The 19,422-nt window shown below is 35.5% G+C and overlaps 1 protein-coding gene across 1 annotated transcript in view; it reads right to left on the reverse strand.

Moving 5' to 3' along the window:
- Positions 1-19,422, reverse strand: part of LOC102748978 (phospholipid-transporting ATPase ABCA3-like) — a 120,797-nt gene that overhangs the window by 45,500 nt on the left and 55,875 nt on the right. The window contains exons 10-14 of the mRNA XM_081818873.1: positions 14,070-14,247; positions 11,879-12,158; positions 9,834-10,086; positions 9,422-9,626; positions 1,491-1,713 (exon numbers count right to left, since the gene is read on the reverse strand). Of these exons, the coding sequence (XP_081674999.1) occupies positions 1,491-1,713; positions 9,422-9,626; positions 9,834-10,086; positions 11,879-12,158; positions 14,070-14,247 (1,139 nt within the window). The remainder of the gene's footprint in view (positions 1-1,490; positions 1,714-9,421; positions 9,627-9,833; positions 10,087-11,878; positions 12,159-14,069; positions 14,248-19,422) is intronic.

Genomic DNA, 19,422 nt, shown 5'->3' on the forward strand with positions numbered 1-19,422 from the left:
GGAGGAAGGGGAACCCTCTTACACTGTTGGTGGGAAGGCAAGCTGGTACAGTCACTTTGGAAAACAGTATGGAGGTTCCTCAAAAAATTAAAAAATAGAGCTACCCAGCAATTGCACTACTAGGTATTTACCCTGAAGATACAGATGTAGTGAAAAGAAGGGGCACATGCACCCCAATGTTCATAGCAGCAATGTCCACAATAGCCAAACTGTGGAAGGAGCCGAGATGCCCCTCAACAGATGAATGGATAAAGAAGACGTGGTTCATATATGCAATGGAATATTACTCAACCATCAGAAAGGATGAAAACCCACCATTTGCACTGACATGGATGGAACTGGAGGGGATTATGCCAAGTGAAATAAGCAGAGAAAGACAATTATCACATGGTTTCACTAATATGTGGAACATAAAGGATAGCACAGAAGACCGGAGGGAAAACTGAAGGTGGGGGGCGTAAATCAGAGAGGGAGACAAACCATGAGAAACTATGGACTCCAGGAAACAAACTGAGGGTTTCAGAGGGGAGGGGGATGGGGAGATGAGGTAGCAGGGTGATGGGTATTAAGGAGAGTACATGTTGTGATTGAGCACCGGGTGTTATATGCAACTAATGAATCATTGAACACTACATCAAAAACTAATGATGTACTATATGGTGGCTAACTGAACATAATAAAAAAAATTTTAAATAAAAATAAAAAGACCTCTGAGAGGGATGCAGCCTTGCAGCCAGCTTGATTTTAGCACAATAAGCCCTGTGATAGACTTCCGATCTACAGAGTTGTAGATGATACATTTGTATAATTTACTAAGTTTGCAGCGATTTGCTACCACAGCAATAGAAAACTAACACAGACTAATTAACAGCAATGGGACTAACTCAGTAAATGAGCACCGCAGTATAAATCCTTCTACATGTTTCTTAGTCTGTTATTCAGAGATCAATTCTTCTTCATGTGGCTTAATATTGCTCATTGAAGAGTTGTGCAAGGAGTATTAAAATAGGTTTCCAACTAACTCAGGGAATTCTTTTGTGGGAGGGCAAGGCCTAAGGTCAGTAAATGGGTTAGAAGCCTATTCCTCTCAGTCTCCGCAAGACCCAGTATGGCTAAATTACTTAAAGAATATCTAATTAATGTTTACAGAGTAATTTAATAAAGGAGTGGCAGCATCTGTGTTCTAAGAAACTTCTCTTTGCCATCATTGCCAGTCCAATCTCTCCATAATCTCAAAGTCAAAGGAGGAAAATGAAAGAATAAATATTGTACAGAGCCTGGGCTAATGGCCTGAAGGACTGGGTTAGTGAAAATGTAATTTGTCTTGCATTGTACATAATAGCTATAATATTTGTGACACTTAATAAAAGTTTATTAACTTAAAAGTAGTGTAAATTTTCCCAGAAATCCAGAACAAAATAACTTTGTATTGTTCGTATTTTCAAGACCATATTTCTTTATTTACGGGGGAAATGGTGTGATGTCCTTACCTGATGTTGTGGTTATTATTATATCCATTACTATGCTGAAAACTCCTGCACAGTAGTTTAACATAACGAGCTTGATGTAGGCACTGGTATGACTAGAAAAAAGGAAACTTATCAGGTACGTGAAGGGAATGATAGACCAGCCAAACAGCATGAAGATGACCAATGTGTCCAGAAAGCGGTAATTCTTGGTCAGTGCATCCAATCCAGATAATAGGAACACCACCTGAGATAGAGAGTACACAAGTCAATTCAAAGTGGAGAAAACTATGCAATACCTAAGAATTCAGTCTAGTAACTTAGAAAATCTTCCTTTGTTAGAACACATAAGTATTTATTTATTTATTTTAAATATTTTAGTTATTTATTTGACAGAGAGAGAGATAGTGAGAGCAGGAACACAAGCAGGGGGAGTGGGAGAGGGAGAAGCAGGCTTCCCGCAGAGCAGGGAGCCCGATGCGGGGCTCGATCCCAGGACCCTGGGATCATGACCTGAGCCGAAGGCAGACGCTTAACGACTGAGCCACCCAGGCGCCCCCACATAAGTATTTATTAATCAAATAATTTTGTCTGTGAGCATGGCTATGAGGTTCTTCCACTTCTCCCTTAAGTGAGCACATCCCCTCTATTTGCCTACTTGTTTTCATCTACTTGAAAAAGTTTCATTTTGTTCTCCTTGAACAAGATCAAAGTATATTTTTTCTTCTCCTTCTTCCAACCCCAAATAAGCCAAATTCTCAATATTTCCAGAAATGAGATCACCTAGTAGAAAAAACATTTTTTTTTTTTTAAGATTTACATTCTGGCAGCTGTAAACTGTAATGCTAAGGACCTATCCTTCATGGCTCTCCATTTTTAGATTCTGCCTATTGACTCTACTCTGTTTTCCTACTCCTCCTTTCCCTACGTCAGCCACTCAGTTGAGAAGCACACAGGGAAACTCAAAGTTAGAGGGGATCTAAGTAAGGGAACTGAGAACCTACAGAGTTGTTACAGAAAATAAATTTCCAGAAATTGACATCTTATAAGTTGTTAAAACTGGTTTCTCCACAAATATTCCAGAACTATTTATTTTGAGCTATTAAATGATTATATAGCAAGATCCTTGAGAAGTGGATGGTAGGGATAAGCTGAGAATAGCTACTAGTGATTGAAAGCAGGTTCTCAGTGGTAGTAGACAAAGCAACAAAAAAATAAACATAGCATAGATGAAAATATTTGGGTATTATGGGCATGGCTACTTTGCTTCTGTCATCACAGACTTTCAGTCTCAAGAGAAATGCAGAGCATGTACATACTTAGATAGAATTTGGGGTGACCTAGGTATTTTTTTTGTTGAAAGAGGTATAATGTTTAGGGATTTCATAAATTATAAAATGTACATTTTTGGGTAGGAAGACTCAACATTGTAAAAATGCAGATATTCCCCAAATTAGTCTATAAACAAAAATATCCATAAGATATTTAGTTGAATATTTTAAATTTTGAAATGTAACATTCAAAAATACACAAAATATAGATGAGCAGATCACTGAATTATTACAAAATAAACACTGCTGTGAAATTACCAAGGATATTAATGCCACTCAAGACACAATATCTCCCTCCTCTGTGAAGGTAAACACTACCCTGACCTTTACGATAATCACTTTCCTTCTTTTCTTTACAGTTTTAACAAAAACATCCCTAAATACTACTTGTATTTTTCAACTATACATGGAGTTATGTAGTATTTACTTCTTCCTACCTGGCTTCTTTTGCTAACATGGTATTTGTGAAATCCATCCCCACTGTTGCCTAGTGTGGTAGTTCATTTTCATTGCTCTTTAGTATTCCAGTGTATTATTGTATCATTTTTACTCATCTGTTATATTTGATAAATATTTCAGTTGTTTGCCATGTTTATTGTTTATTATCATGAATAACGTTCTTAAGAACCTTCTTGTAGATGTCTCTTGCTGCACATATATATGCATTGGAGATTATATAAATATATATATATTTTCACAAACCTTCAAAGTTTTAGAAGAAAATGCCAAATTGTTTACCAAAGTAACTGGACCAATTTATGTTCCCATCAATAGTAACTGCAGCTTCCACTGCATTAAATTCTTATCCATATTTGGTATTTTAGCTTTCTAGATTTTAGCTATTCTGATAGGTATGTATAGTCTATGTATTTGTTTCCTATTGCTGCTGTACCAAATTCACAAATTAGTGTCTAAAACAACCCAAATTTATCTTATAGTTTTGGAATGGTTCTCACTAGACTAAGATAGAAAAAAAAAAAGTCTGCAAGACTGTATTCCTTCTGGAGGCTCTAGGAGAAATTCAGTTTCTTGCCTTTTCAAGCTTTCCAGAGGCTGTTTGCATTACTCAGCTCATGGCAACTTCCTTTATCTTTAAAGTCAGAAGCTTAGTATTTTTGAGCCCTAATCTCCACTGTGATGGTATCTGGAGGTGTGGCCTTTGGGATGTAATCAGGTTAAGATGAGGTCATAAGGGTGGGGCCCCGTGATGGGATAGTGTCCTTAGAAGAAAGATGAAAGCATGCTCTTGAGCTCCCGCTCTTGCTCGCTCTCTCTGCCATGTGTGGACATAGTGAGCAGAGAGTCATCTGCAAACCAGGAAGAGAGCCCTCATTGGAAAACCAAAGCAAATGCCCCTTGATCTTGGACTTCCTAGCCTTTGGACTGTGAGAAAATAAATTTCTGCTATGTAATCCACCATATCTATTTTGTTATAGCAGTCAGAGCGGACTAAGACAACTGGTTTTTGTATTTCCTATTGGAGACTTTACATTATTTGAGTTACTGTCCAGCATTCTTTCATTTCAACCTGAAGGAATCCCTTAGCATTTCTTGTGGAGTAGGTTTAGTGCTAATTAACTTCCTCAGCTTATTTAAGACAGTCGTTTTAAAGTTTTTGTCTAGCAGCTCTGCTGTTTGTACTTCTTCAGGGAGGGTTGCTGTCATTTAATTTTCTTCCTTTGAATAGACCATGTTTTCCTGTTTATTTGCAGGCCTTATGATGTTGTCATTGTAGAAACTTGGGTATTTAAAATATCAGCCACCTCTTCCAACCCTTGCAGACTGACTGTGTGTCAGGGCAGTTCATCACTAATTGGTGGGGTTTGTTCTGAGACTAGGGATGACTCCTATCCCATCAAGATTAAAGTCTTCTCATGTCTTTATGAGCATGTGCACTATCTTGGTCTAGGTATTGTTTTCTCGATTTCCCTACATATAGAGCTGCTTTGAAAGGTCTTAATTTCCCAGGGCCTTACACTAGGGTCTCGCTGAAGCCTTAGACAGTCTATGTCTCAACTTGTCATTTCTTCCTCCAGGCATCTTCAGAACTGTGGTACCCCTGCAGGTTCACAAGCAGTGGCTACTACTGCTTTTCCCTACCTAAAATCCAAGTTAGACAAGAAAGAGAGCAGTCTTCTTGCAGCCTCTAGACAGGTCAGAAGGTTGGAAGTAAGGAAGGTCTGTTCTACCTCTTCCACTTCAGGGGAGAGCTGGGAACTGGATTGCCATAGCCTCCAGACCAAGACTGTGCTACGCTATGGACAGGCTCAGTCAAGAGCCCATAAATATGCTATGAAATTTCCTATCATTTTGAATGTGACATTTTCTTGTTTGGGGCACAGACCTATGACTGTTTTCCAGAGTTCCTATAAAGCAGTTGAGTTTCTGCTTGTTTTCTTTTTTCCTTCACAGGGGAGAAAGGACTTGGGACTTCCTACTATGCCATCTTGTTGACCACACTTATCATTCTGTTTCTGCTAAGTATTTTCTCAATAGTTAATGCAATTGAATGCTTTTCCATATGTTTATAGGCCACTTGGATATCTTATTTTATGATACACCAGTTCTATCCTCTTTCTCTTTTTTCTATTTTCTTTAACTGTCCTATTCTTACTGCTAGAGAATTATACATAGAATATGATCCAGATATGAAGTTACTCATAAGAACATTAAAAGAACTATGTTGAATATGTCTGAGAAAATAAAAAGGTGGAGAGCATAGGTTTACAGATGAAGAAGATAATTTAAATTTTTGAAAATAATTAACTGCAAGTTTTATATCTGAGGACCACAAATCTGAAATTAAGAACTCATTAGATAGGTTTAACAGTTGAGTAGATACAGGCAGAAGATAGGATTGATAAATTGGAAAAGAAGTCAATAGAAAATATACCAAGAAATACACAGTGGGAAAAAAAAAGGAAAATAAAGAGAACAGTGTTTGAGACATCCATGACACAGTGAAAAGAAACAATACACATGCAGACAGAGAACAACAAGAGGCAAAAGTAAGAGGCAAAGTAAGAGAATTACCAAGAAATTTACAAAACTGGTAACAGATACCAACCTTCAGATTCAGGAAGCTTTGAATACACCAAGCAGGGTAAATGCAAAGAAACCTAAGCACAATACTGTAAGAATGCTAAAAACCTACCTCAAAGGAAGAATAGTAAGAGAAGGAATTGTAAGAAGTCTGACAGGTGACTCCTTGTTGAAAAATGATAAAAGCAAGCCATGACAATGGAACAGCATCACTAAAGAGTCGGGGGGGGGGGGGCAGTAGGTGCAGGAACCAACAAAATATTCTTCAAAGGATAAGAAAAATGAAATTATTTCCAATCAAAATCTACAAGACTTTTTTTTTTTTTTGCAGTTAAAACTTTCCTAAAAGAAATATCATAGGAAGTTCTTCAGGAAGAGAAAAATAATCCCAGATAAAACTGCAGAAACGAATATGAGTGAATAAGTACAAGTGAATATTTACTGTAACAAAAATAACAGTAGGTTTTGGATGATAAATAATGTAAAATTAAAATACCTTATCACAATAATGCAAGAAGTTGGAGGGCATCATTGGAATGACAAGGCTGTAAGGTCTTAGCATTAATCAAATGTGCATGTTTGGGGCACCTGGGTGGCTCAGTTACTTAAGCATCTGCCTTCAGCTCAGGTCATGGTCCCAGGGTCCTAGGATTGAGTCCTAGGTCAGGCTCCCTGTTCAGCGGGGACTCTGCTTCTCCCTCTCCCTCTGCCCTTCTCCCCCGCTTGCTCTGTCTCTCTCAAGTAAATAAATAAAATCTTTAAAAATTTTTATATATATTTTACTTTTATTTTTATTTAAATTCAATTAGCCAAGGTATAGTACATCATTGGTTTTTGATATAATGTTCAATGATTCATCAGTTCAATATAATACCAGTGCTCATCACATCATGTGCCCTCCTTAAAAATTTTAAATAAAAAAACAAACAAACACAAACATGCATGTTAATTTTTAGAATGGTCACTGAAAGAATATTTAACACAAATTTAATAGAGAGCAGAAGGAGAAACAGGAAATAAAACAATTCAAATAAGAAAAGAATAAACCCAAACATATCAGTATTTCTTTGGATACTGCAATTATAAGGCCAGCTTGTTAGCCTGGAAAAAAACTAACACAACTATATACTGTTTACAAAATAAATTTTTTTTTAAATATGAAGGCCCAGAAAATCTAAATGCAAAAAGATGAAAAAACATTTACCAAGGAAAGAGTAATCAAAGTACCTATGCTATTTCTAGGAAGAGCATATTTTAAGGCTAGAAGCATCATTAGGGATAAAAGGGAGAAATAACATTGTGATAAAGGGGTCAATCCATCAGGAAAATACAATTATAAATACGTATGCACCCATGAATATATAAACTGTAGGTATAAAGCAAACTATATGAAGCAAAGTTTCAAACTATATCAAAATTTCACAGAAAAGAAAAACAAATAGGCAACATATCAGTAACAACAGAGATGAGTAGCTCTAAACAAAACTGAGTCTATGACCTACATAAACAAAGTCTCCAGTAACAACAGGAGACACATTCTTAACAAGTACACATAAAATATTTACCAAAATTGACCACATGCTGGTTCATAACATATGACTCAATGTATTTAAAATGACTGAAATCACTCACAGTATGTTCTCTGAGCAAAAGGCTATTAACCTTTGAATACATTTTCAAAGTGCTTAGAAATCAAATAATACATTTCTAGTAAACATCATGGTTCAAAAATATTTTAGAAATTAGGAAATATTTATGAATTAGTGATAATGAATATCAAACTTGTGGGATGCAGCTTAAGTGATGAGATAATGTAAAGTTTTGGGTTTTTTTGGTTTGTGTGCATAATGTAGCTCTCCTAGTTAGTTCCTGTGATGACAGAAATGATTAGTGACCCTCACAAAGTTAGTGGTTTGCCCTTACTGTGCTAAGTGACTGTCTGGTAAGTTGTGAGAAGAGAACAGCACTGAGCACCTTGTCTACAATACTGCACAGGGTGGCAGAGAAGGAGTGTCATGTTGTTCTTTCCACCCTGGAGCTTTCCGTATTCATGAAGTGCTCTCCCCACCACTTCCAGCCTCTAATCTCTTTTATCTGTTCTAGTTTGTGTACGATCGTCGCTCTTCCTCAGAACCAAAAGTTACAACCTTCCAACCCTAGAGCACTATGGACAATGATCCTAAGTTTCCTAATGGCATGGGAGCCAGTGAAACTGGCCTCCAAGCCCTACATCTCATTTATTTTTATTTTTTTAATTCTTTTTTGTTTATTATGTTCAGTTAGCCACTGTATAGTACTTCAACAGTTTTTGATGTAGTGTTCAATGATTCATTCACAGAGCCAAAGAGGGAGCACACCAAATGAAATGAGTATTAAGGAGGGCAGGTGTTGTGATGAGCACTGAGTGTTATATGCCCTATCTCTCATTTATAACAAATGGGTTTGCTTTAACTTTCACAGCAGTATCTCACTGGCCCTTCTGACAGAAGGATGGCTCTGGAGATGCCAGATGTCGGAAAGATAAGGAAGGTGACAAGTATAAACAGACCACAAACATTCTCCTGACTTTGCTTTCAATAATAAGAGTTTCAATAATTCTTCATTATCTATTCAATATTCAAATGTTCAAATGCTCGCACACATGCACAAAATTTGAATGGTCCATGGCACAAAATCAACATCTTGACCATTCAACTCAAGAACTCTATTCTATTAATAATCCACACAAACCTCACACCTTTTAGCTTAATTTCACTGAGAAAATATAGTCCACCAGGAAATACAAATCAAAACCACAATGAGATACTACCTCACACGGGTCAGTGTAGCTATTGATGAGGATGTGGAGAACAGATAACCCTTGTGCGCTGTTGGTGGGAATGCAAACTGGTGCAGCCACTGTGGAAAACAGTATGGAGGTTCCCCAAAACATTGAAAATAGAAATACATATGATCCAGTGATTCCACTATTATTCTTACTCTTGAGGCAATCAGATGACTAGAGGTAGGAGAAAAGTATTTATAAAAATATTTGTCTTTTGGGGCACCTGGGTGGCTCAGTCGTTAAGCGTCTGCCTTTGGCTCAGGTCATGATCTCAGGGTCCTGGGATCGAGCCCCACATCGGGTTCCCTGCTCGGCAGGAAGCCTGCTGCTCCCTCTCCCACTCCCCCTGCTTGTGTTCCCTCTCTTGCTGTGTCTCTCTGTCAAATAAATAAATAAAATCTTAAAAAATATATATTTGTCTTTGTTTAATATGGGACTGGTGTTGTAGTATAACAGGTCATAACCTTACATATTTGTAGAAGCCTTGGGGCCAATACATATTAGAGAGCAAGCATGTCCAGAAGGTAGATTAAGAGACATATTTCTGTTTCTTCAAACAAGAACATTTTGTTTTAAAAGAAGAATGTAAAGGAAAAGATTTTCACTGAGGGATATTCCACAATGTACTCCCTGACATAATGAGCCAAAGTATTTCTTTCTTTCTTGAGAAATTTAGATTTAGGTTAATATTAGCCAAGTAGAATTTTCTGGGATGTACCAGAAAATAAGCCCCACAAAAGACTTTGTCTAACACTCACCATTAGTAAGCAGCAGGCAGTGAAGAAGATGATGAAGTCCCACAGCAGAGCAGAGAGCCAGAAATTAATGGCAGAGACCCCACTCACAAACTGGATGTGCTTTGCCTTAGTGATTCTCTCAGTCACTGTCAGAAGACAAAAGCCACTGACAAAAATACTCACACCAAAAAACAAATTCAAGGCTACCTGCATTCCTGGTATTTTTCTACAAAGGAATGAATAAAGAGGACACATTGGTAAGATAACAAAGTAGAAAATATTAGTTTCTAAAAATAACTTTTTATTTATTATAAATTATATTTTATTATTTTATTCACTTTTAAAATTAACTTTTTATTAAGAATGTGTTCAGATAGGGAAGAAGGACTATATTTAAATACCAAGCTCAATCCCAATAAAAAAGCGTACATACCTTCCCTCAAGTTTTTTAGACACAATATTTTGAGGCTGAGGTTTGTTGGAGACCGTAATTGAAGCATCAGGGCCAGAAAGTGCCATAAAAATAAGATTGTCTAATATTGCCAGGGATAATGGTGGTGAGTGGTATGCTTTGTTGTTGAACCAAAGTGTAACTAATTTTTTATTCCCAACAACATGAAAGGAAAGTGCAATAATGCATGAGTAAATGCATTCTTGACTTTCCTGCAAGTATTTCGTTAAGTCACCTGGAATGAGAAAACAATAAATGACCACAGGCTCAGCATGCAATACAGATCACTTGGTATGCATTTTGGAGAGGGAGAACCCAATTTCACTTGCCTGATATTTTTTCTATTTCCAGTGTCTCACAACAGCTCTGACACATTTCGACCATTCAACTCAAGAACTCTATTCTATTAATAATCCACACAAACCTCACACCTTTTAGCTTAATTTCACTGAGAAAATATAGTCCACCAGGAAATTCAAATTGAAACCACAATGAGATACTACCTCACACGGGTCAGGATATCTGTTGATGAGGATGTGGAGAACAGATAACCCTTGTGCGCTGTTGGTGGGAATGCAAACTGGTGCAGCCACTGTGGAAAACAGTATGGAGGTTCCCCAAAACATTGAAAATAGAAATACCATATGATCCAGTGATTCCACTACTGGGTATGGACCCAAGGAAAACAAAAACACTAATTTGAAAAGATATATGCACCCCTATGTTTACTGCAGAATTATTTACAATTGCCAAATTATGGAAGCAACCCAAGTATCCAGTGATAGATGAACAGATAAAGAATGGATATATATACACACATATATACATATATATGTTAGATACACACATGCATATTACTCAGCATGAAAAAAGAATGCAATCTTGCCATTTGAAACAACATTACTATTGATAGATCTGTGAGGTACAGTCTTTTTATTTTTGTCTAAACAACATAATATAGTGGAAAAGGGACCACATTATGAATCAGGGAAATTAATTTCTCCCTCTTCTCTCCCCTCTTCTCTGCTAAACTATGTGATCTTTGACAATAAGCGTTCGTCTAGTACTCCTGTCATGGATGGAGGAAAAGGAATATGTGATTTAATGACAGCTTTTATGCCACCCAGCCTATAATGTATATGTTGTAAAATCAGAATATTGATAGAAGTAATAACCAACATTTCCCAGTGCATTTTCATCTCCCACAATGGAACCTAAAGGATAAAGGAGAAACAACCTGCCAAACTGCACAGGCTCTATGCTAACCTAAACCAATACTGTCAATGAGGCAGCAGCTGAAGGAAATGCAAAGGAAATACCTGGAAGGAAACGATCAGCCTTGAAAGACGACAGACTTGCTCCTTAGAGATGATTTAGTGTAGTGAGTGGGTTAATATTGCAGACTCCCACTAGGCAGTCCTAAAATCTAGTGCCTTCTCTAATACATACTAGATGCACTATTTGGGGCAACTTAGTTAACATCTCCAAGCCTCAAGCAAGTATAATCGTTATAGAAATCGAGATAATTGAAATATTTAGAAAAGTTCTTGCCGAAAGTAGTGTTCCGTACATGTAATTAATTATTATTACTATCTTCCAAATAAGTGAGTTCAGAGTAGCCTGCCCATAAAGTCTTCAACCTAACCTGTTTTAAAATATGGCTAATCTATAGAGACTTGTGTGAAGACGTTTGGGATTTAGTACCACATTGTGAGCCTGGTTTTATGTGAGATTTTGTGCTAAATTTTACAAAACAAAATATTTAATACTTCAATTCATTCCCTAGAAGATGTAGCAAATAGCTGGCAGATGACCCACAGTCAAAGTGCCTCCATTAATAATTAACTTCTGTGGCCAGTCTCCATGAAGGATGATTCTTGTCTCTGATTTGGCTGCCTTTATGAGATTGGTGACTATCAAGAAAGTAAAGAGGAACAGCTAAGTATTCCAGTCAGGACCTCTCTTTGGAAGTGATACAAGCAGGTTTTCATCTATTAGTAGTCTTTTTCTTTTTGAAAGAGCCTTACCTTTCACTTCCTGAAGTTTTTGTTTCTTAGCCTTTAGCATCATCTCAAGAATTTTTGTTAAATTCTGAGAAAAATCAGAACGATCATCATCTGAGAAAGGCACTATGGTTTGACCATATTGTTCCAAATCCATTTCCCTGGCATTTTCAACTCTATTTCTTGAAATTTCCATTCCTCTCATGAGAAAATAAACAATGCCCAGAAGTCCCAGGATCTGCATCAACATCAAATTCCAGTTGCGCCAAGAGAACATAGCCCTCTTTATGAACATGGCACAGAACTGCTGGCAGTTAAGAGACCACTGACAAGAGGAGAGAAAGACGGCATTACAATGGTTACAAACCTTAATGAAATTCAATGACATTAATTTTCTGAATCTTATGGTAGAAGATGTATGTACACATTCTATCAATATACCCTTGTGTAGAACACAGCTGTGGTTAGCACACAGGTAACAAGCAAAACTTCCTTTCTGGGTAATATGTTGACGCTTGGCTTCTAATCAAATTATACTGAAAAACTCAAAAGGATGATTTTTATCACTAACATATTCATAGCATCTCTGAGCAAAATAACATGACATCAGTCTTCATCAACATTAAATCATGATTCTTCAATCCTACCTCTATTTGATAAGTGAAGCATTCCCATAATGTGCATATGTAACAAGTTTCCATTGCTAGGTTTTAATCCATGTGATAGTGGATAGTCAGGAAACAGAAAATGAATTTATTTTTAAACTGCAATAATATGCTCAGCACTTTTTCTTCAACTTCTAAATTTAAAGCAAGTGTCTAATTGTTAATTTGAAAAAATGTACCTAAGTATACTATTTTCTTTATTTTTTCAGGCTTTTGGGCCCATCTATAGTTGATTATATATTTTCTCAGATTAACAACAAAACCTGTTGCTTTAAGTAGAGACTTCCCCTGAAAAGGTAGTCTGAATATTAAAGAAAAGCATAGAGAGCGTATTACTTGGAATATGTAACCAATAGTTTAACAATATGCTGCTTACCCTGTATTTCCCAACATTTTGGACACCCCGTAATACATCATGAAAAAAATATCTCTAGTCAATCAACCAATATTATCTGAATGAACCAATCAGCATTTGGATGTTGTCACTGGCCAGAAATAAGGTAAAGTTTAGAAGGAAAATTTTTTTCTAATGTTCTGATTTTTACAAGATGGCTTATTAGATATATTTCTAGAGTGAAAGAATATGCAAATGTAAGAATCAACTTTTCTACACTGGTCTGCAAATCTTCCTTCTTCTGCATCTTCATAAGAGAGGGAAATAGGGAAGAGTGATACAGCAGGAGAAATGGGCAAGCAAGGAGAGGAGAAAAATCATATTTTGTAACTGATTCATCCCAAACATATTCAACTCACATTTTACTAGTATTAACTCATTAAAACAGTTTCATGGAGAATGAAATTGAAGCACAAATATGTTAAATATCTTGGTCAAAGTCAAATAGCCAGTAAATTATAGAACAGGAATTGCAGTTCCAGTTGGCTCAAAATTCTGCACTCTGGTTATACAACACCCACTTTGCTTCACAACTGACTCATAAGCCCCTCAGTGAAGGCATGTTTATGGGCAACTCTGAGAAATGCTGATCATCTCAGAATCCCTAGTCTTCATTAGGGAAACTGTAGGGAATAGACAATCAGGAGAACAATGAAAGAAATTCTTGGCAATCCAATGAATTTTCCCATGCTAATGAGGGAACGGTTGGGGAACAGTCCATTAGGAAGTGCCAATGCATTCCAATTCATAAATTTAAGTGGCTTTCATGCACTGAGTGTTATACACAACCCAATAATAAATTATTGAACACTACATATGAAGGTAAGTATGTACACTATACGGTGGCTAATTGAATTAAAACATTTTTTTTAAATGGCTTTTATATATATGTGTAAATCGTGGTAACTTTTGTTAGGACCCTTTTTCAACTCTGAATGAACTAACAATTTTAAAAAGTGAGATAAGTGACTCAAAAATAACAAAGCTGAGAGTAAAATCTGATTTTTAACTATCATTTTTAACTTCTGAATTAGAAAATTAATTGCATTGTTTTACAGACTCTTCCTTACTTGGCCTTCCCTGGCTAAGAACTCTGAAGTCTCCTTTGAATTCAAACATTAAAATAAAATTTATCTTTTTATACCACTAGCATTACATTCTTAGTGAAGATGCTCACCCCAGTATTAAACTTAATATTAGAGGGTTCACTTGCAGTGGGAGAGTATGATCTCTCAAAACTTCTGGGCACATTCATATTCTGGTTCATGTTTTCTCTTCTGTTTTTGTCCTTTAGGGATGGGGTCTGGAAAGCTTCATCATCCTCTCTACTGACCCTATATACAAGCAAACATTCATTTTAACCAGAACAGTAGTTTTATTGCAAGATTTTCACAGTTAATGACAAAAATTTTTTAAAGCAAACACAATTATATAATGTTAACATTAATATTGGATAAAATAAACTGAACTTAATCAAGTTAAAGGTGTAAGACAGTATCTTTTTTTTAGAAGAGAGAGTTGTTAAATTTCTTTTATTTTAAAGAATGATACTAATTCTAGCAGGGTTTTATTTTTGTAATGTTTCTAAGCATATGCCAGTCTAACAGATTTGTTTTCTCAATGTTCTGCTCCAGGTAATCTAAACATCTGTAATGGTTTACAGAGCAAATGAGCACAACAGTTCAGTTATCTTCCAAGAGCTCACGACTCCATGGGAGAAACACACATTTTTATTTAATTTTAGTATGTGGGAGAAAATGATAAACAGAATCATGAAAATCATACTATAATGGGAGATCTGAGGTCTACCCATGGGCATTCTGAAACCTGTGATGAAATCTCATAATTTGAGGAGATAAATTTTTCATTCTAAACCAATGAGCCAACAAGACTTTTTAATACCTTTCTTTTACCAGGACCACACATACAAAAAAAGCATCAAATACTGATTTGGTCTGACAACAATGTTTTAAATTCAAGGTAGTATTTGTGCTATGTCTGGTCACTGTGATACTATAGTAATAGATACCACTGAAGACAAGTATGGTTTTTACCTTGACTTTTTTCTCTAACTCCTTTATTAGGTTTTTATTAATTTTGATATACTTATAAGACATATTCAATGTGAAAAGTTTTAAAAATTACAATAAGCCAAAGGAAAAAAATACTCAAGATCTTATGATTCAGGCAGACGCAAATGACATTTTTCTATATCTACATATGCACAGGCATGAATGTATGTATATACATACATAAAGGCAAAATTCGGATTATGCTATAATATTACATTGTTATGAAACTTGCTTCTAAAATTATTTACATTCATTTTAGGTGTTGGGAAAATTGGACAGCCACATGCAGAAGAATGAAACTGGACCACAATAAACTCAAAATGGATGGAAGACCTAAATGTGAGACAGGAATCCATCAAAATCCTAGAGGAGAACACAGGCAGCAACCTCTCTGACCTCAGATGCAGCAACTTCTTGCTAGACACATCTCCAGAGACAAGGGAAACAAAAGCAAAAATGAACTACTGGGACTTCATCAGGATAAAAAAGCTTTTGCACAGGTAAGGAAACAGTCAACAAAACTAAAAGGCAATCTACAGAATGGGAGAAGATATTTGCAAATGAAATGTCAGATAAAAGGCTAGTATCCAAAACCAACAAAGAACTTATCAAATTCAACACCGCCCCCCAAAAAATTCCATCAAGAAATGGACAGAAGACACGAAAAAATATTTCTGCAAAGAGGACCTACAAATGGCCAACAAACACATGAAAAAATGCTCAACATCACTCAGCAACAGGGAACTACAAATCAAAACCACTATAAGATACCACCTCACACCAGTCAGAATGGCTAAAATGAACAACACAGTAAAAAACCGATGTTGGCGGGGATGCAGAGAAAGGGGAACTCTCTTATGGTGAGCACTGGGTGTTATATGTAAGTGATGAACCACTAAATTCTACTCCTGAAACCAATATTATACTACATGTTAACTAACTAGAATTTTTTTTTTTTTTAGAGAGAGAGAAAGAGTGTGGGCAGCGTGGGGGAGGGGCAAAGAGGAAGAGCTAGAATCCCATGTAGACTCCACAACCAGCACAAAGCCTGATACAGGGCTCAATCTCACAACCCCAAATTCAGAGCAGAAGTCTGACTTCTGCTTAACTTCCGCTTAACTGACTGAGCCACCCAGGTGCCCCAACTAACTAGAATTTAAATAAAAACGTGTAAAAAAAAAAAAAGAAAGAAAGAAAGAAAGAAAAGCTAATTCAATGTTTAAAAAAAAAGAAAATCACAAACCAGTATCTCATGAACATAAATGCAAAAACTCTGAACAAAATTTTAAATCAAAAACAATATGATAACAAAATAAAATTAATGATACATCATAACTAAATAGGGTTTATTCCAATAATACAAGGGTTGGTTTAATGTTTTAACATTAAAAAATTTGTTAATGTAATTTGCCATTTTATGAAACTAAAAAAGAAAAGGCACTTAATCATCTCATTAGATGCAGAAAAAGCATCTGACAAAATCCAACATTCATTCCTGATAAAAACTCTCATTAATATAGGAATGGAAGAGATCTTTCTCAAACTGATAAAGAGCATCTACAAAAACCTACAGCTTGCATCATACTTATTTATGAAAAACTGAATGTTTTCTAAGTTCAGAAACAAGAAAGTGATATTGTTAACTACTTCCATTCAAGATTTTACTCCCATTGCAGCAGGGTAAGAAAATGAAATATCCAAAAGTCAACTGTTTTCTATATACTAGTAAGGAACAATCTGAAATTGAAATTTTAAAAAATGCCATCTTCAATAGCATCTAAAAATGAAAAATACTTAGGGATGAATCTGACAAAAGATGTATAAAATCTATGCAGTAAAGCATTACTGAGAAAAATTAAAGAAGATTAAAATAAATGCAGATATACTATACTATGTTCAGTTAGAAGACTCAGTATTTTAAAGATATAAATTCTCTCCAGATTGACCCATGGTTTCCAACCAGATCAATTCCAGCCAGATCAACCAGCATGCCAGAAGAAGTTTTTGTAACAATTGATCAGCTCATTCTAAAATTTCTGACTCAATAAAAAGGACTTAGAATGGGCAAAATAACTTTGTCAATGCATTTATCCAGTATTGTGCTGATGAAAAGGAAAGAAGAACTCTCAAGCCCTGCCAATTATATAGTGAGCTGGTTCTACTGCAATTGGTGAATACATGGCAACAACCAGTGAGTTGAAAATACCCACCTTCCACAATCTAGAAATTCCACTGTTAGATATACACTCTATAGAAATCTCACATATTTGCCCAGAAGACAGATACAGAGATATTCATTGAAGTGTGTAATAGCAAAATACTGGAATAAATAATACAATGTAATAATAAAATATGATACCTATGTAATGAAATATGATATATATCAATTGGAAGGAATGATCTAAATCTCTATACAGATGTCAATGTGGAGAGATATAAAATGTCTAATTTTTTAGAGGAAAAAAAGCATTTTGCAGGACTGTTAAAACTATACATGTTTATGGATGCATAAATGCATATACAATAATATTAAAAAATATATAATTTCTCCACTGTAAAATTAACTTTTCTCCCCATTTTGTACTCTGTTCTTTAGAAGCATGTCATTAGACACAGATCATACTCAAGGGGAGGAGGGACTGAATACATACACCTCCTGGAGGGAGTAGTATCTATAACATTATCTGGAATTCTACAAGGAAGATTTGTCTCTCTTCTCCATTTATTCATTCAGTCCTCTATTTATATCTGTATGGATGCATGTAATACTACCTTGGCCAGGTATCAAAGTAATAGTTAAATCACAGTGATATGTCATGTTAATATCATGTACCACCCTCCTTGATATGATAAGAGGAAGAGGGCACTTCATCTCTGCAATATTCTTCCCAAAAAGCCATAACCCCATTCTAACCATGAGAAAAACATAAGACAAACCCAAACTGAGGAACATTATACAAAACACCTAATCAGAATGTCCAAGGTTATGAAAAACAAGGAAGATGTAAGAAACTCTCACAAACCAAAGGAGACTAAAGAGATATAATGGCTAAATATAACATACACTGGATGGGATCCTGGAACAGAAAATGGACTTTAGTGGAAAAACTAGTGAAATGTGAATAAAATGTGGAGTTTAATTAATAGCAATTTGCCAACGTTGGTTTCTTAGTCATGACAAATGTACCATGGTAATGAAGGATGTTAACAACAGGGAAACTGTGTGAGGGGTGTACAGGATCTCTGTATTATCTTTGCTACTTTTCTGTAAATCTAAAGCTATTCTATCATTAAAAGTTTGTAGCATTTTTATCATACAGTAGATCCATCCATTTGCTATACTTTTTTGAGTTGTCCTATATGCAAGTACATGTTTTTAATGTTGTCTGTCTTCTGTGCTGTTCCTGTAAGTTTGATATTAAAATACATTAAACTATAAAAAAAAGTTTATTTAAAAAGTATCTGGAAGATTACATACCAAACATCATAGTTGACTTGATGGAAGAGGTGGGAGGAAATGGGATTGACAATTTTGTTCAAAGATGATTTAAATTTCTTTGTAATATATTTTTAAAATTGGTTCAAACTAACAAAATGTTAAAATTTCCTGAGTTGGGGAAATGGGTGTTTTCTTACATTTACTCTTTTTCTGTACAGAAACTTTAAAGGAAAATGTTTGGCTAAATAAAATCTAAACATCTCGTGTATCAGAGAATACTTCAACAAGATTAAAAGACAAATGACACAAATTAATTATAATAAATAGGAATATCTTCTAAATCCAAAAGGAAAATATGAAAACATAATATGAAATTAGACAAGTGATAAAAAATAATTCACAAAAGAATAACAATAAATGGTCAAATTAATTCAAATGAATTAAAAATAAAACAGCCAATCATAAAAAAATACTGTTTTGGTGAATATGTGGTGGAAATAAGAAGGTCTTATAAACTGACATGGATATGTTAGTACACTTCCTTCTGCAGGGTAATTTGACAAGATAAGTTGTAAAATGTGAATATTCTACATCTGCAATTTTTTAAAAATTTTATTTTATTATGTTATGTTACTCACCATACAATAAATCATTAGTTTTTGATGTAGTGATCCACGATTCATTGTTTTCGTTTAACACCCAGTACTCCATGCAGTATGTGCCCTCCTTAATACCCATCACCGGGCTAACCCATGCCCCCACCCCCCTCCCCTCTAAAACCCTCAGTTTCTCAGAGTCCATAGTCTCTCATGGTTCATCTCTCCCTCCGATATCCCCCCCTTCATTTTTCCCTTCCTTCCCTTAATGTCCTCCAAGCTATTTCTTATGTTCCACAAATAAGTGAAACCATATGATAATTGACTTTCTCTGCTTGACTTTCTTCACTTAGCATAATCTCCTCCAGTCCCATCCATGTTGATGTAAAAGTTGGGTATTCA

Source organism: Leptonychotes weddellii, chromosome 5 (assembly GCF_054177405.1).
Source record: "Leptonychotes weddellii isolate Sample4059 chromosome 5, ASM5417740v2, whole genome shotgun sequence".
NCBI classification, from domain to species: domain Eukaryota; kingdom Metazoa; phylum Chordata; class Mammalia; order Carnivora; family Phocidae; genus Leptonychotes; species Leptonychotes weddellii.